Raw genomic sequence first — 13,031 nt, 5'->3', positions numbered from 1 at the left:
AATTTACATTTCCCAAACATGTCAAGAAGTGTATGACAAGTTTCATTTAACAGAGTCGGGTGGGTCCTCAACAACAATATTATAATAAATTCATTAGTCTGTAAGTGAGCACAAGACTCGGTCACTTTTTTCTGCCACAAACTATCACAGCTGCCTCGCTGGAATTTATAAAATAATTGGGCCTTGTGGTGTAGTGCATATTCCATGAAGAGTGTTCTGCTGCATTTTTTCCTAGAGACTTCCTGGTATATTCTGTGTTGCAAAATAAGGCAGAACTTTACATCAAGTAGAGTTTCATAATCTTCATTTTTGTAACTTTCTAAACCGCTTCCCTGTTAAGCATCGTGTGGCAGAGTGCCTAAATGGAGCCCAAAGAAGTTGAACTGTGGCCTGCTGTGGTGTCAGAATTTTAAAAAGTACTTTAAAAGCCATGATTTAAAACCATGTCTTGAGGTGGTTTTACAAACAGTAGCTTCATTTAACAGCCGTGGCTGTTAGACAGCTTCTAGGTGGCCTCGGGGTCTTTTTGGTGGCCCAGCTATGAAGTTAGAAAATGATCCGTGTGGAGAGAACCATGCCAGCTATACCTCCAAGGCTGCAAGAGGTAAGGTCTCAGAGACGGGGTTAAGTGGTTGTTCCACTTAAGAAGCCACCACTGCAACAATAGGAGCTTATCCTGGTGGCATGTCAACCTCCTTCTGTCCTGCTCCGACAGATGAATACAGCCATGTAAGTTTTTTTCTAAGAAAGGAAGCGTACAGAGGCAGCCTTCACGTCCACATTTCTTCTGCCCTCTATAGCGTGCCTGCAGCCCTTCGACTTGCAGAGGGTTACATGCATCTTTGTCGGATCGTGCCCTAACTGTGGTTTGATGTGATGTCCCAATTGACAAACCATAGTTCCACCCACCTCTCCAGTCCTGGGGGTTACAGTGCCATGAAGATGTACAAAGTGAATTTATGCAGCCAGAGGCTGAGAGGATGAAAAATAAAATCAGTTAAGCACCTCTGAACTGTCGCTTGCCTGTAGCGTGTTTAGAAGCTCAAACCATAGAAACTCATTCTGTTAAATAAAAAGGTGGGGGAATTGAGAGCGCAGGATCCCCTGCAACCTAAATCCTGTGCGTAGGACCTCATTCTGCATTTTTCTGCTCTTGAGCACAGTGGAGCTCTGCACCAATTTGATTAGAGCTTAGGGTGGCCATTGTGGCTTACGTTGGCTGTGGCCCAAAAGAAGTGGCTTCCGTAGAAAGGAACGGTGGGCATTGGGGGCATGGCAGGGAACCCTTTTCTCTTTGTCACCAATATGGCAAAACTGCCCATTTTTTAAAAAGTGACTTTCTTCTTCAGCTGTTGTTATTAGTATTAGTTTATTTATTTAGGTACCACCCATAGCCAAAGCTATCTGGGTGGTTTACAGCAAAGTATAAAAACAATAAAATGCAAAAGATAAAAACATTAACAGGAATTAAAAATGAAGATAGCATAAAAACATTTGACAATAAATAGACAATAAAAAAGATCCAGCCAAGCATAAAAGAAAGGCACCTAGCTAATGACGTCGGCCCTGAATGACCATATATATCATTTATTTATTTATTTATTTATTTATTTATTTATTTAGACTACACTGTAATTGAAATGGCAGAAAATGAGGCTCAGCTACTCAGCTATTTTTAATGCGTGCTTAAATAGCTTTTTGGGATTGTATGAGATTATGCTGTCCATGTGACAGGTGCCATTATCTGATAAACTGGGCAAGTGGACAATGTTCTGCCAGTTTTGACTGTGTTCGAGAACAGAGCCAGGGGTATCAGGTGTGGCATATTACTTCAGGAACCCACCTTTGGTCGACCAGACCCTTTTTCTGTGGACATTCTGCTTTCAGTGTTACGTTTCATTCTTTTTTTGCCTTTGGTCGCTTGCTGCTCTGGAATCCGTGAAGATGAGAGGTGGGAGGCTGTAAATGAACCGCTGTGCTCACTCTCAGGCCTCTCTGAAGCGCCTGAGGCTCCACACTGGTGCAGCGAGTCTCTCTCTCTCCTCCTCTCCGTTGGGCTGCACTTGCCAGATCAACATACAGGGCCACTTTGCAATGTGTTTCTGCAGGCCCCGTGTGCCCTGCAAACCTTCCTTCCCGTGAAAGGACAGAGTGAATTGTCCCCTCTGAGATCATGGACAGTCCGGGGCACAACAGCAGTTTCGCACGTCTCGTACATTCATATCCCACGTTCACGGTTGTGGAGGAAGCGGCTGCACAGGCGGTCTGTCATCCAGCCACTGACCAGACCCAGCCCTGCCCAGCTTCAGCAAGGTGGCCACATCCTGAGCCTCTTGATTTTGCTTTCGCTTGATTTCAGCTGAACATTAAGCACTTCTCCCTGGGATCATAATTCTAAGTGACAAGGACACCAGTTGGTGCAGAATTTTCAAAGTGAGTTAGAAACAACAAATCCTTGCTCAGAGTAGCAGCCTGCTTTACAGATAGCCTGCTAAACTGCTAGGTGGCAGCATGTGACTGATACCCCATTAATATTCATGTCCCCGGCTGCTGGTTGCAGCCCAAATGCCAGAGACTGTGCTGGAGAACTAGACTTGCAGTGAAGGTTTCAGCTCCCCTGGCTTCCATGGGGGTCAATGCAGTCTCCCAACCCTCCAAAGTTGGCTACCCCTGTCGGAACCCCACACCCTGGTGCTCTTCCTTGAGTATTAATTCATGCCTGATACTTACTTATGACATTTATATCTAGCCTTTTTCTCTTTTTAAAGAAATCAAGGCGGTTTACATCATTTTCCTCCTCTTGCTCTCAATTCCCCCCCCCCACTACAACAACCGTGTGAGGTAGATTGGGCAGAGAGTGTGACTGACCTGAAGTCACCTGGTTGGAGCAGAGATTGGAACCCAGAACATCTGAATCCCAATCTGATGCTCTTAACCACTGCATCACACTGGCTCACACTGGCTATTCAAAGATGCGAGTGCTTGACTGATTTCACGGCACAATAACTTCTTTGTCCTTTTCCTTAGCAAATCCTTTTTGTGACTGTGCAAACCTCTCCCCAGGAGGATTTCCAGATCCCGGGGACAGACACTGCGGGTGTGTGAGGAGCGGTGTGCCGGGGGTGGGGGGAATGGCATCCCTTTCAGGTTCCGCCAGTGGAAGCGCTTCCCTCTGCAGAACTGACGCCATCAGGCGAAACCCTAAACTTTGTTGTTTGCTTGCATTTTAAAGTCTTGCAAGTGGCTTTGGACCCTATCAGAAAAAGAGACATAACTAGTTCAAACAAAAGATTGTGCAATTGTGTTCTTGGCCTTTTTGTTCCAACGACCCTTCTCCTACTGAATGTTTGGCAATGAGAAGCAGCTGTGCTGACACTCACACTGGTGATCCTGCTCTTCTCCCCACCTCGCCCTTACTTGGCAAGGGTTTTGCCAATTTGCAGATTGGCATTTGCAGATTTGCATTTGCAGATTTTAGAAGATGTTGCAGCTCTCCCCTTTCTCCTGTTACATTTAGCACAGTAAGCTCACCACAAGGTGATTCTTCCTGCCTTCGAGTGTCAGTTCCATTTTCAAGTTTGCAGTGAAACACTTGCCTGGTTAAAGGATTTGCCTCTCGATGTCCAAGGGAGTCTCACCTCTAGTCCTAAAAAGCAGCTGCAACTGCCCGAGAGAGGCCACAAGAGTGTGACCAATCCCTGGGGTGCCTTTCCTGTTCATAATGCATGCCACTCCTTTCTGCTTGGAGGGTGTCTGCTAATGTGGCGCTTCCCTTGTGACAGTCACCTGAGAAGAACACCTCGGCGTGGCCTTAATCGCAGCAAAGCAGCATGGACACTGGGCCTAAATCTGCCTGCAGAGTTGAAGAGGTCGCGTGTGCCTCATGGCTCCTCTTTGAGTGCTGCGGAACTTGGACCTGTTTGAGTGAAAGTTCTCGCCTGAACCACAGAGAGATGGAAGAGCCCTGAGCCTTTCGTCAGCCCGGACTTGGCCTGAGCAGGACTGGGCAGCTCAGCGCCAAGGGCTGCAGATCTCCTTACAAGCCCTTTTGGCTATAATTATCTCTGACATACAGAGAGTGAACCGTTTCCTTCTTGCTCCTCGATCATTTCTCAGTGCCTTCCTTTAGAGAAGTCGTTTCAGTGAGATCCATCTCAGTGTTGGAACAGATGTCTTGATGGTGATGCTGGCAACAGCACCCCCATAGTGGGTTCCCCCCTTCACATCTGTGCTGGTGGATCCCGCATAGGGAATGTCCACATGCCTGCCGGGGACATCCAGGCACACTGTTTGGGAGCATGGGGGTTCCCCATGTGTCTGTCGCCAGCGGTGGTGGTAGAGCGGGCTGCAGTTCTAATTGGAGGTTCCACATCTTGAATTCTCATCCAGGTTTTCCTTTTCCCCAGTTTGCAGTGTTGATGTGGGTATTCACCTACGTCGGTGCCTTGTTCAACGGTCTGACATTGCTGATACTGGGTAAGTTGATCCTTTTTGTATTGCACTAAGCAACAGTACAGAGCATCCTTGGAAAGTGATCAGGAAGCACTGATACAGCAGGCGTGCCCAGCCCGCACCTCCTTGAATGATCAGGAATGCTGGGAGTTGCCGTGTGAAGCATCTGGGGGCAACAGACTGGGAAGCCTGGAAGAGAAAAGTCACAGTGGTGAAGGAGTGCTGGACTTTGAGAAAGATTTAGAAGGTGAACATGCTACTGTTAGGGGAGCAGTGTAGAACCACAGGGGTGGGTCCCAACCTGGCTCCATACATGTCGCCATCTTTAGACTTCCTTGATACCCCGGATGGTCAGGTCCTTTTCAGATGCCCGTTATGTGTAGCCCTTTCCCAACTCTCTTAAGGCCCACTTACTGCCATTAAGCGCTTTGGGCTAAAATGGGCTGCTATTTTTGGTCATTCGACTCTGCCCTTTGGCCCCACCCACCCTCGACATGGCCCCGAGAGCTTCTCCAAAATGGAATTAGGGTTCAGAACCTGTCTTGGAAGCAAGGAAGGCTCCTTTTGACATAAGTGCAGTAGGACCACAGGCCCCTAGACTGTTTCACCCTGTTTCTTTCTGAACACACATGTTGGATTTGGGGAATGTGGAATCTGCTGCCTGTTGCAATGTTTATTTAAGTAGCAAAGTCCATATACAAAACAACAACAACAACAAACATCAGATCGACATGCCTTTACTGTTGCTCAGCTAATGAAAACTTGCAGCACCCCTTCATATTTCTGGACTTAAATCTGCTCTTTTTTCCAGCTCTGATTTCGCTCTTCAGTATTCCTGTTATTTATGAAAAGCACCAGGTGAGTGTGCAGTGTGGCAGCTCCTGAGAATTTGGCAATGATTAGATGCTTAATTGGGATACCAGGAATAATATGAATAAGACTGAGAAGCTCTGTAGGAACAAACCCCTCCTTCGTTGATCTGCTTAGCTCCTGCTTCTGTTCTAGTGCTTCATGGAGGTTATGTAAGTCCAGCGGGCGTCCCTCTTAAGCTGCCCTGGCATGATTTCCTGGTTGTGGTGAGCAGATGACATGCCTCAGGGACGATGCAGAGCAGGGAGCAAGAGTGGGCTCTCCAAACCGCCTCTTTTACGTGAGGCGCGTGGCTTCTCTTCCATAAGTGATGAATATTCCTCTTAGATGGTCTTTCCCAATGGCTTCACATTCATCTTTCATTTGCATTTATTTACTATTTTATTTTATTTATTTAGACAGCTTATATGCCGCCCCCGTTGCATAAGCCTCAGGGTGGCTTGCAATCACTGGTATCCTGCCTTTCTACTTAGTGGAGATTAATCATAAAAGTAAAAAGTCTTATACAAAACAATATGCTTTAAAAATAAAAACCTTAAATACTTCTGAAATAGAGATTGCACCATAGGAGACAAAAAAACCCTGTCCTGATTGAACAGGGAGTAATTTTTGTTTGGTTTCCCAGCCCAACCTCAGCATTTCCCACATACCAAAACATCACGACCTGGATGGAGTAAATGTATGTGCGTGGCAATTCGTACCTTACTTGAAGGGGGAAATAATTCCTTTCGTTTGCATTTCAGGCTCAAATTGACCATTATGTGGGACTTGTGAACAAGAATGTCAAAGACGCAGTGGCAAAGTAAGTGTACGGAAAGTTAGTATCATGGGAGGTGTTCTGAAAGAGTGTGGTGCAGAAACCAGAGGAGCATGCTTCTTTTCACTGCTGCTAAAGTATCTGATTATTTACTTATTCAGAGTAAGTTCAATGTGCATACTGCTCTGTATCTCAGCATATTCTGGGGCAGTGAACAATGAAGCTAAAATAGGTAAAGGAATGCGGACAATACATTAAAACCAAAACTGATTAAACATTAAAACTGATCAGCGAGAGCACCTTCCAGGAGCAGACAGGTCTACAGCTGGTGCCCTGTTGGAGCTTGCCTGCCCGACTTCTGGGGGCCAGCAGTTCCATAGCAGTGGGCCCCCACACTGAGGGCTCTTTTCCTGGTAGACTCCAGTCCACTGGTCTGTGTGGAGTGAACAAGGGAACCTGCTCCAATGACCTCAGGAAGTGAACAAGGGCCTGCGCACTCCCTCCAGTATCCTGGTCCCAGGTGGCTCAGGGCTTTGCACAGCATGCTAGAACCTTGAACCTGGCTCAGTAGCGGATAGGCAGCTAGCACAGTTCCTTCAATACGGGAGCCGCGTGCCGGAAAGGAGCAGCACCTGAGAACAAGTGAGCCGCTGCGGTCTGCACGGGCTTCCAGAGCGACCGTCAGGGCAGTCCCCTGTGGCGTGCATTGCAGTAGTCCAGTCTTGAGGGTACCTTTTCTCTGTCCAGGGCAGCTTGCAAACCAGCTGAGACAGTAAATGCGCTCCAACCTGCCACAGTGTCTTGAGACTCCAGCAACAAATTCAGTACCCCAAGACCACAAACCTGATCTTACGGGGGAGTGCAACCCTTTCCAGACAGGCAGTGAATTGAATGACTTTAAGGGGACAAATTTGCAGAGCAGAGGGCAAGTGATGGCTGAGAGGCCTGATGGTTGTATGCGGTCAGAGGCAGTGCCCCTGTGGACACAAGTGAACAAACGACACGGGAGGGAGTGGGGGCGATGCACGGACACGTTCCTTGTACCTTGTGTGTGGATTTCTCATGGGCAGCTGGTTGGCTACTGCTGGTCCTTTGGTTGTTGCAGCATGGCTCTTCTTGTGCCTTTAATGATGTTGTGGCACATGGAAGTTCTTTCCAAGGTTAAAGGACTTACAAATTGCAACTCGACCCACATCTTGGGGTGCTGGTTGCCTTAGATTGCATAGAATTGCCTGTGCCCAGACTTCCTGGGAGAGGACTTGGTGCATCTTTAGACATCATAGGCATCTCTAGGAGAATTCAAACGACAGGTTTCCAGCATCCTGGAAGCAGTGACTTGTGCATCTCCTCTCCAGAGGGGTTGACATGAACTAGATGCACATAGTACAGTTGTGCTTGTCTGCTACTAAGAACTGTTTTCGTTTTCTTCTGGCGAGACATTGAGGATGGTGCTCTGAGGGTGGGGGCTTTGACCTAGTCGCTTTGTCCTGGTCCGATCAGCACCTGCTGAGCATTAGATTGGCCATAGCTTTGCTCTTCTTCAAGCCTGAGAGACCTCTTAAGATGGTCCACCCGTGCAAACCAATGAAGAAGGTTTCTGGCTGAGGCAGCTGCTGCTCCAGTCAAGTTGTGGAAGACAGAGAGGACTCGGATTAAGTAACCTGCCTGTTGCAGAGCTTGTCTGGCTCCATGGTGAGCGTTTGGAGTGGAGAGTGATGAAGCAACACAGGAAGCAGCCCAAGTGCCGATGGAGGAGCACTCCCAGGTCTGGCCTGTCCACTCTGCCTGGGGAGATCCCACTGGGAGACCCGCCTAGGGAGACAGTCCAGCATGGGGGTGGCGATGTTCTTGGCTGCATTTACACTTTCAGCCCCCTCACCACATGAAGGCGTGCACCTGGGAGGGGAATATGGTATCCCAGGTGCTTTCCATTTGTTTAAAAATACTATATTTAGTGGTATATTTTTTATGAATGGTTGGAAACTGCCCAGAGAGCTTCAGCTGTAGGGTGGTACAGAGATGGTGGTGGTGATGGTGCCAACTTTCCTTTCTGTTCAGCACCTTTTGCAACTTCCAGAGGAACCCTCCTTAGCATGCCTTAACAGCCAAACCACATCTGGGCCCAAAATTTAGATTAGCCTCACATTTTGCATCTCATCTCACTTTGGCCTCTCTCACCACAGGATTTCTGTATCTAAATCACCAAGATCTCTGAGTGGCTAGCAGTACCCTGCAGCTTGTCTATCCAGATTTGGGAATTGGCCTACTTAAATGACCTGCAGAGGACAGCATTTGAATAAGGAGACCCGATAACACCCGGTTCTCTGTGCATATTCCTTACACATTCAAATGGTTTGCTTTTCTTTTTCTTTTACAGGGTCCAAGCAAAAATCCCTGGACTGAAACGCAAAGTTGAATGAAAACAAAGAAGCAAATTTTATTAAAATAGGAGTTTGTCTTTTAAGTGGGGAGGGGAGGCATATTCATTCGGATCATGTGGGGAGGGTCAGGGAATAGCAAAACCTTGACATTGCAGTGCGGTTTCACAGATCTTTATTTTTTAGCAACGCAGTGTTTCGAGGGTGGGGGGAAATATCCTGTTCTTGACTGCCATGTGCGTTCATCATAAGTATTTTAAGCTGCTACATATGGATTGAAACCTAATCCTCTCTGCTTCTCCCGTGTGCAGCACTGGTTAGCATAACAGATTGGAGAGTTGTACATTTTATGCTTTGGTCAAGGCAGTCTTGCTGCGTTTCAAGAGCATGTGCTGCAGCTGGAGTTCTGGAGAACACTTCAGTTTAGCACTGCCTCTGGTCTGTGTAGATTGCATTTTTTCTAAAATGATGTTCAGAAGAATATGCCGTTAAAGCAGGCTTGAAAAGCCCTGCCCTTTGGTATTGAGTGTAGCTGTATTGTGCTTTTTAATTTTACTGTTTTATCAGTTGCCAATATAAAAATTATATAAATATATATATATATATAGTGTTTCACAGCAGCTTAGGCTGCCCAGCTCCTCCACAGTGCTTGAAATATCAGACAACTGAACTGATTATGTTTTTTTTTAGCTCCGTGATATGTAAACAAATCTTCAGGAATCACTAGCCTCTATTAAACAGAAACCAACTCTCTGCACATTACACAATTTCTGCCAATAACCTTTGCTGCACAAACCTCCTCTAGTCTATTTTGAGCAAACAAGTTTACAGTCTCTCAAACTCTGAATCTGTGGAAGGAATTTCTGAAGGTGTGGCCTGAGATCTCTGCAGGTAGAGCAAGGAAAACCCAGCATGCTTGTTCTCCATTGTGCTCGGACTCCTCAGCATCTCTGCATGGATCAGCGGGTTGCGCCCCAATGCTGCAAATGTCGTTTGAAAATTTCAAACTTGGTTAATGCAAGAAATTAAAAATGAAAATGTATACACTTGCGGTTTAAGCTGTATTGAACTAAGTCTGTGGAATGCATTGTGAAATGTAAAAACAAAATTCAAGTATCAATAAAGGCTATAGACCTAAAAGGTCTTGTGTATGTAAAATATTTATAAAATGCAAGTTGCCAATGGCTGATTATACTTGCATAGTTTATCATTTTGATTCCTGTTGAATGTATGAACCGTCTCCACTACCCGGTATTGTATGTGAATTTGTACCTGGGAATTAAGAGTTGTACTTGGAATGACTGATTCAGACATGCAGGTTGCCACTAGGTGTGTCAGGTAGCGCAAACTGATGTAGTATTAGGTCCAGTGCAACTTTTCAGACGAACTCTGCATTGCTGAAGGATACCTTCGGTTTGTTCATATGAGCCAGGTGTTACTTACCAAAGGTCTGCTAAGGTAAGGAGTAAATTGCCGGTGTTCCATAGTCATACCTTGAAGATTGTGTCTTGATCAGTCCTAGCAGAATATGGCATATTATCCCGGTGTCAGCAGTATTGTGCTTTCTTGGTACATAAGGTTTCTTTCCCTCTTGTATTTGATTTCAGCCTCACAGACAAGAAGCTGCATATCAGTGAAGAAGCAAATCTCTCCTGCTGCAAAAAGTGCACCAGGGCATCACACTTAAGTTTCCCTACCTGTGCAAACAACAACCAATGAAATGACACATGCAATGGTATCACATCCCACAGCACGCAGCGCAATTGGCGGAGGAGGCGGAGGTGTGATGCTGCTCTGGGCTGCTGTGTGGTTTCCTCCCATTGGTTGTAGTACAGCACAGAACCTCACAATGGAAGTGAGCATCCACAGCTCTGGCTTTGCGCAGCTCTTTGAGAAAACTGCCAAGTAGTTGTGACATGTTGGGAGAGAAGTCTTCTAGTAGTGAGGCAACACTATCCTGCCTGCTTTTTAATGGTTTCATATATAGGGCACATGCTTGTAGAGGGGCATTGTGTCACTCAAGCCAGTGCCTTGGTTTTGATGACAACCCACTATGAGTGATCAGTTTTCACATCTTCTGAACCTGGCCCTGTTTTGGCAAGGTGGGTGAGAGAGATGCTGAGAACCCACTGCTTGTTCAACCTGCTTCACAGTGGTTTGCATTGCCAAGAAATTGTTGCTCATGGCTTAGTATGCAAATGTCCAATAAGTACACAACGGTGTGAAGAGGTTGATATAGTTTAATCATCACATTTAATATATAATTTTATAATTTAATATATAAAATATAAATGCAATTATGTAATTTAATATATAATTATATTGCAAAGTATTTGTGAAGGGTCAGTGGGGCTTGCAATCTACTCAGGAGAGACTGTAAACAGATGGCAGTCCCTGGGTGCCCTGACTGGAAAGGCCCCACTCCCTGCTCTAGCCAGGACAGCCAGCCACGGGCCCACAGTTAAAGGGACAGCCTCCTCTTCAGCAGCACCCTGTAAGAAGTGCACAGGTGGCCCTGCTGTCTTTGTACCCCATTACTGCATTCAGGGCATTACACTGTTGACCAAGACTGCTTGCGAATGATGGAAGCAATGGAGCAGGGTTGGGGGAGGTAGAATTCCCTCCCCCGTGATACAATCTCAAATAACCTCGCAGTGAATTCTCCATAGGCTAAGAATCCCTGAACATCCCTATCTCACATTTAAACAGTACAAACAGCAGATCACATGGGTTACACACCACAGACTTAGATAGATTTTTCTAATTTTGCTGGGTCCTCAGCATCCAACCTCTACTCTGTACAGTTTGGACACGTTCTGGCTCTTCAATATCTCCTCCTTCAGGACTTGTAATAAATTCCCTGTATTGAACTAAGCGTGCCCATCCATCAGTGGTATTTGGATTCCACTGTGCGTGTTGGAAAAGAAAAACCTCTGTCTTGTGATTGCTATATTTGAATTTCCTAGCCACATTGTTTATCCTTCACTAAGTGCCTGTCCTTTGAGGTCAGAAAATCATTCAGCCATTTTTCCACAGTATCATCTATATGATGCATTATAACTCTTCCAGTGAACTAGATCCAAAGTGGTAAATGGGATGTGTGTATACATTGAGCCATCCGATCTGGCAGTAGCTCTTAAGCATCTGCAGAAGCCTAGGTCTTTCTCATAATTCAGAAGGGTCCTGCTCTATAGGTCTCCGTCGATCTCGCTAATATAGTGGGAGCACATGCAGGAGATTCAAGGGCCTTAATGCATTTTGTGCAATCCTCTAGCTTTGTCAGTGCAGAGTAAAGCTCATCATCTGGAGAGCCCTTAGGTCCTAATACTGGTGAACTAGTTTTCCCCACTTTCCTCTGTGCCAGCCTCCCCGTTCTAAGGAGCCTGGATAGGGCTTAAATTTGGTGCATATGATGGAGGAAGAGCAACAGCAAGATTGTAGTCCTCCCCTGCTTGTAAAAGCTACTTATCCTTCACCAACGTACATCCAGTCAACCCACACTTCTACAGATCTGGCCTTCGATACAGTCAGAGAGGCATAGTCATGCTCCAAAGTCTCACACATACCAAAAAAAAAAAAAAACTGTAGAATGACATAATTATGCTCCCTTGTATTGGCCACTTTTCTTCACTACCCAGCTGGTAATAGGGCCATTGGGTTGCACAGTCATGCTCCAAAGTCTCACACAAACCAAAAAAAAAAAAAAAACTGTAGAATGACATAATTATGCTCCCTTGTATTGGCCACTTTTCTTCACTACCCAGCTGGTAATAGGGCCATTGGGTTTCACAGAGGAAGCAAAGCTTTCTCTTGGTGATATCTCCGCCACCGCCTAGTTCCCAAAAATTTCCAACACACTGCAGAGGGGAAACTGGCTGCTTACTAGATCCTGAGCCCATCCCTGCTTAGTTGGCAACCCATGTTTAACTGATTTACAGTATCTTTGTCAAGGTGGGTGGCAAGAAGGACCCAGATTTCTAACCTCTTTTGAAACAAAAAGGGACCACTTGCAATCAGTGAGTTATGGGTCAAAGGGAACTCTGGATGTAGGGTCAAAGTTTGCCGGGGGGGGGGGGGGGCAACTATCCAGCCCGGTCAGATTTTTTGGGTTAACGCCTGGTGGGGCTAGTTGAAAGCTCCTTCCATGCCAAAGCTGCACCCACCCCACAGTCCTGGTCTGTGCCAAACTAGGGAACTGACACCCCAAAAACAAATTGTGGAAATGCTGATGTGCTTCTGGCCCTTCCCTGCACTTCACAGACTTGGGCATCACACATTAGTCAGCAGGTCACCCATTGTCCCAGTCAAGCAAAGTCTCCTCAGTACGCAAGCAGCCCGGTGCTGGCTAGGATGCGAGTTGGCCGCAATGACCACTGCCCAAGCTGCCCTCTCTGCTTCTGGAACAAGTTTACCAGTTATGTATAACCAGCCCAATATATTTTCAACACTATCATTTTATGATTCTGTGAACCTGGCTCTTTAATATGCAACATGGACTTGGAGATGGTCCACCTAAAAGAAAGGATGTGAGCAGCACCATTTATGACATGATCTGGAGCACTTTTCCAAGAGAA

The 13,031-nt window shown here is 46.2% G+C and overlaps 1 protein-coding gene across 2 annotated transcripts in view; it reads left to right on the top strand.

Moving 5' to 3' along the window:
- The window catches only part of RTN4 (reticulon 4), a 45,677-nt gene extending 36,080 nt beyond the window's left edge, over positions 1-9,597 (top strand). For both annotated transcript variants that reach the window (XM_044429711.1, XM_044429712.1), the window contains exons 4-7: positions 4,407-4,476; positions 5,264-5,310; positions 6,066-6,124; positions 8,457-9,597. In XM_044429711.1, the coding sequence (XP_044285646.1) occupies positions 4,407-4,476; positions 5,264-5,310; positions 6,066-6,124; positions 8,457-8,499 (219 nt within the window). In that variant the 3' untranslated portion in view covers positions 8,500-9,597. The remainder of the gene's footprint in view (positions 1-4,406; positions 4,477-5,263; positions 5,311-6,065; positions 6,125-8,456) is intronic.
- The last annotated feature ends 3,434 nt before the right edge of the window (positions 9,598-13,031 follow it).

Source organism: Varanus komodoensis, unplaced genomic scaffold (assembly GCF_004798865.1).
Source record: "Varanus komodoensis strain SLA01 unplaced genomic scaffold, ASM479886v1 scaffold2, whole genome shotgun sequence".
Lineage (NCBI taxonomy): Eukaryota > Metazoa > Chordata > Lepidosauria > Squamata > Varanidae > Varanus > Varanus komodoensis.
This window is presented reverse-complemented; position numbering and strand designations above follow the sequence as displayed.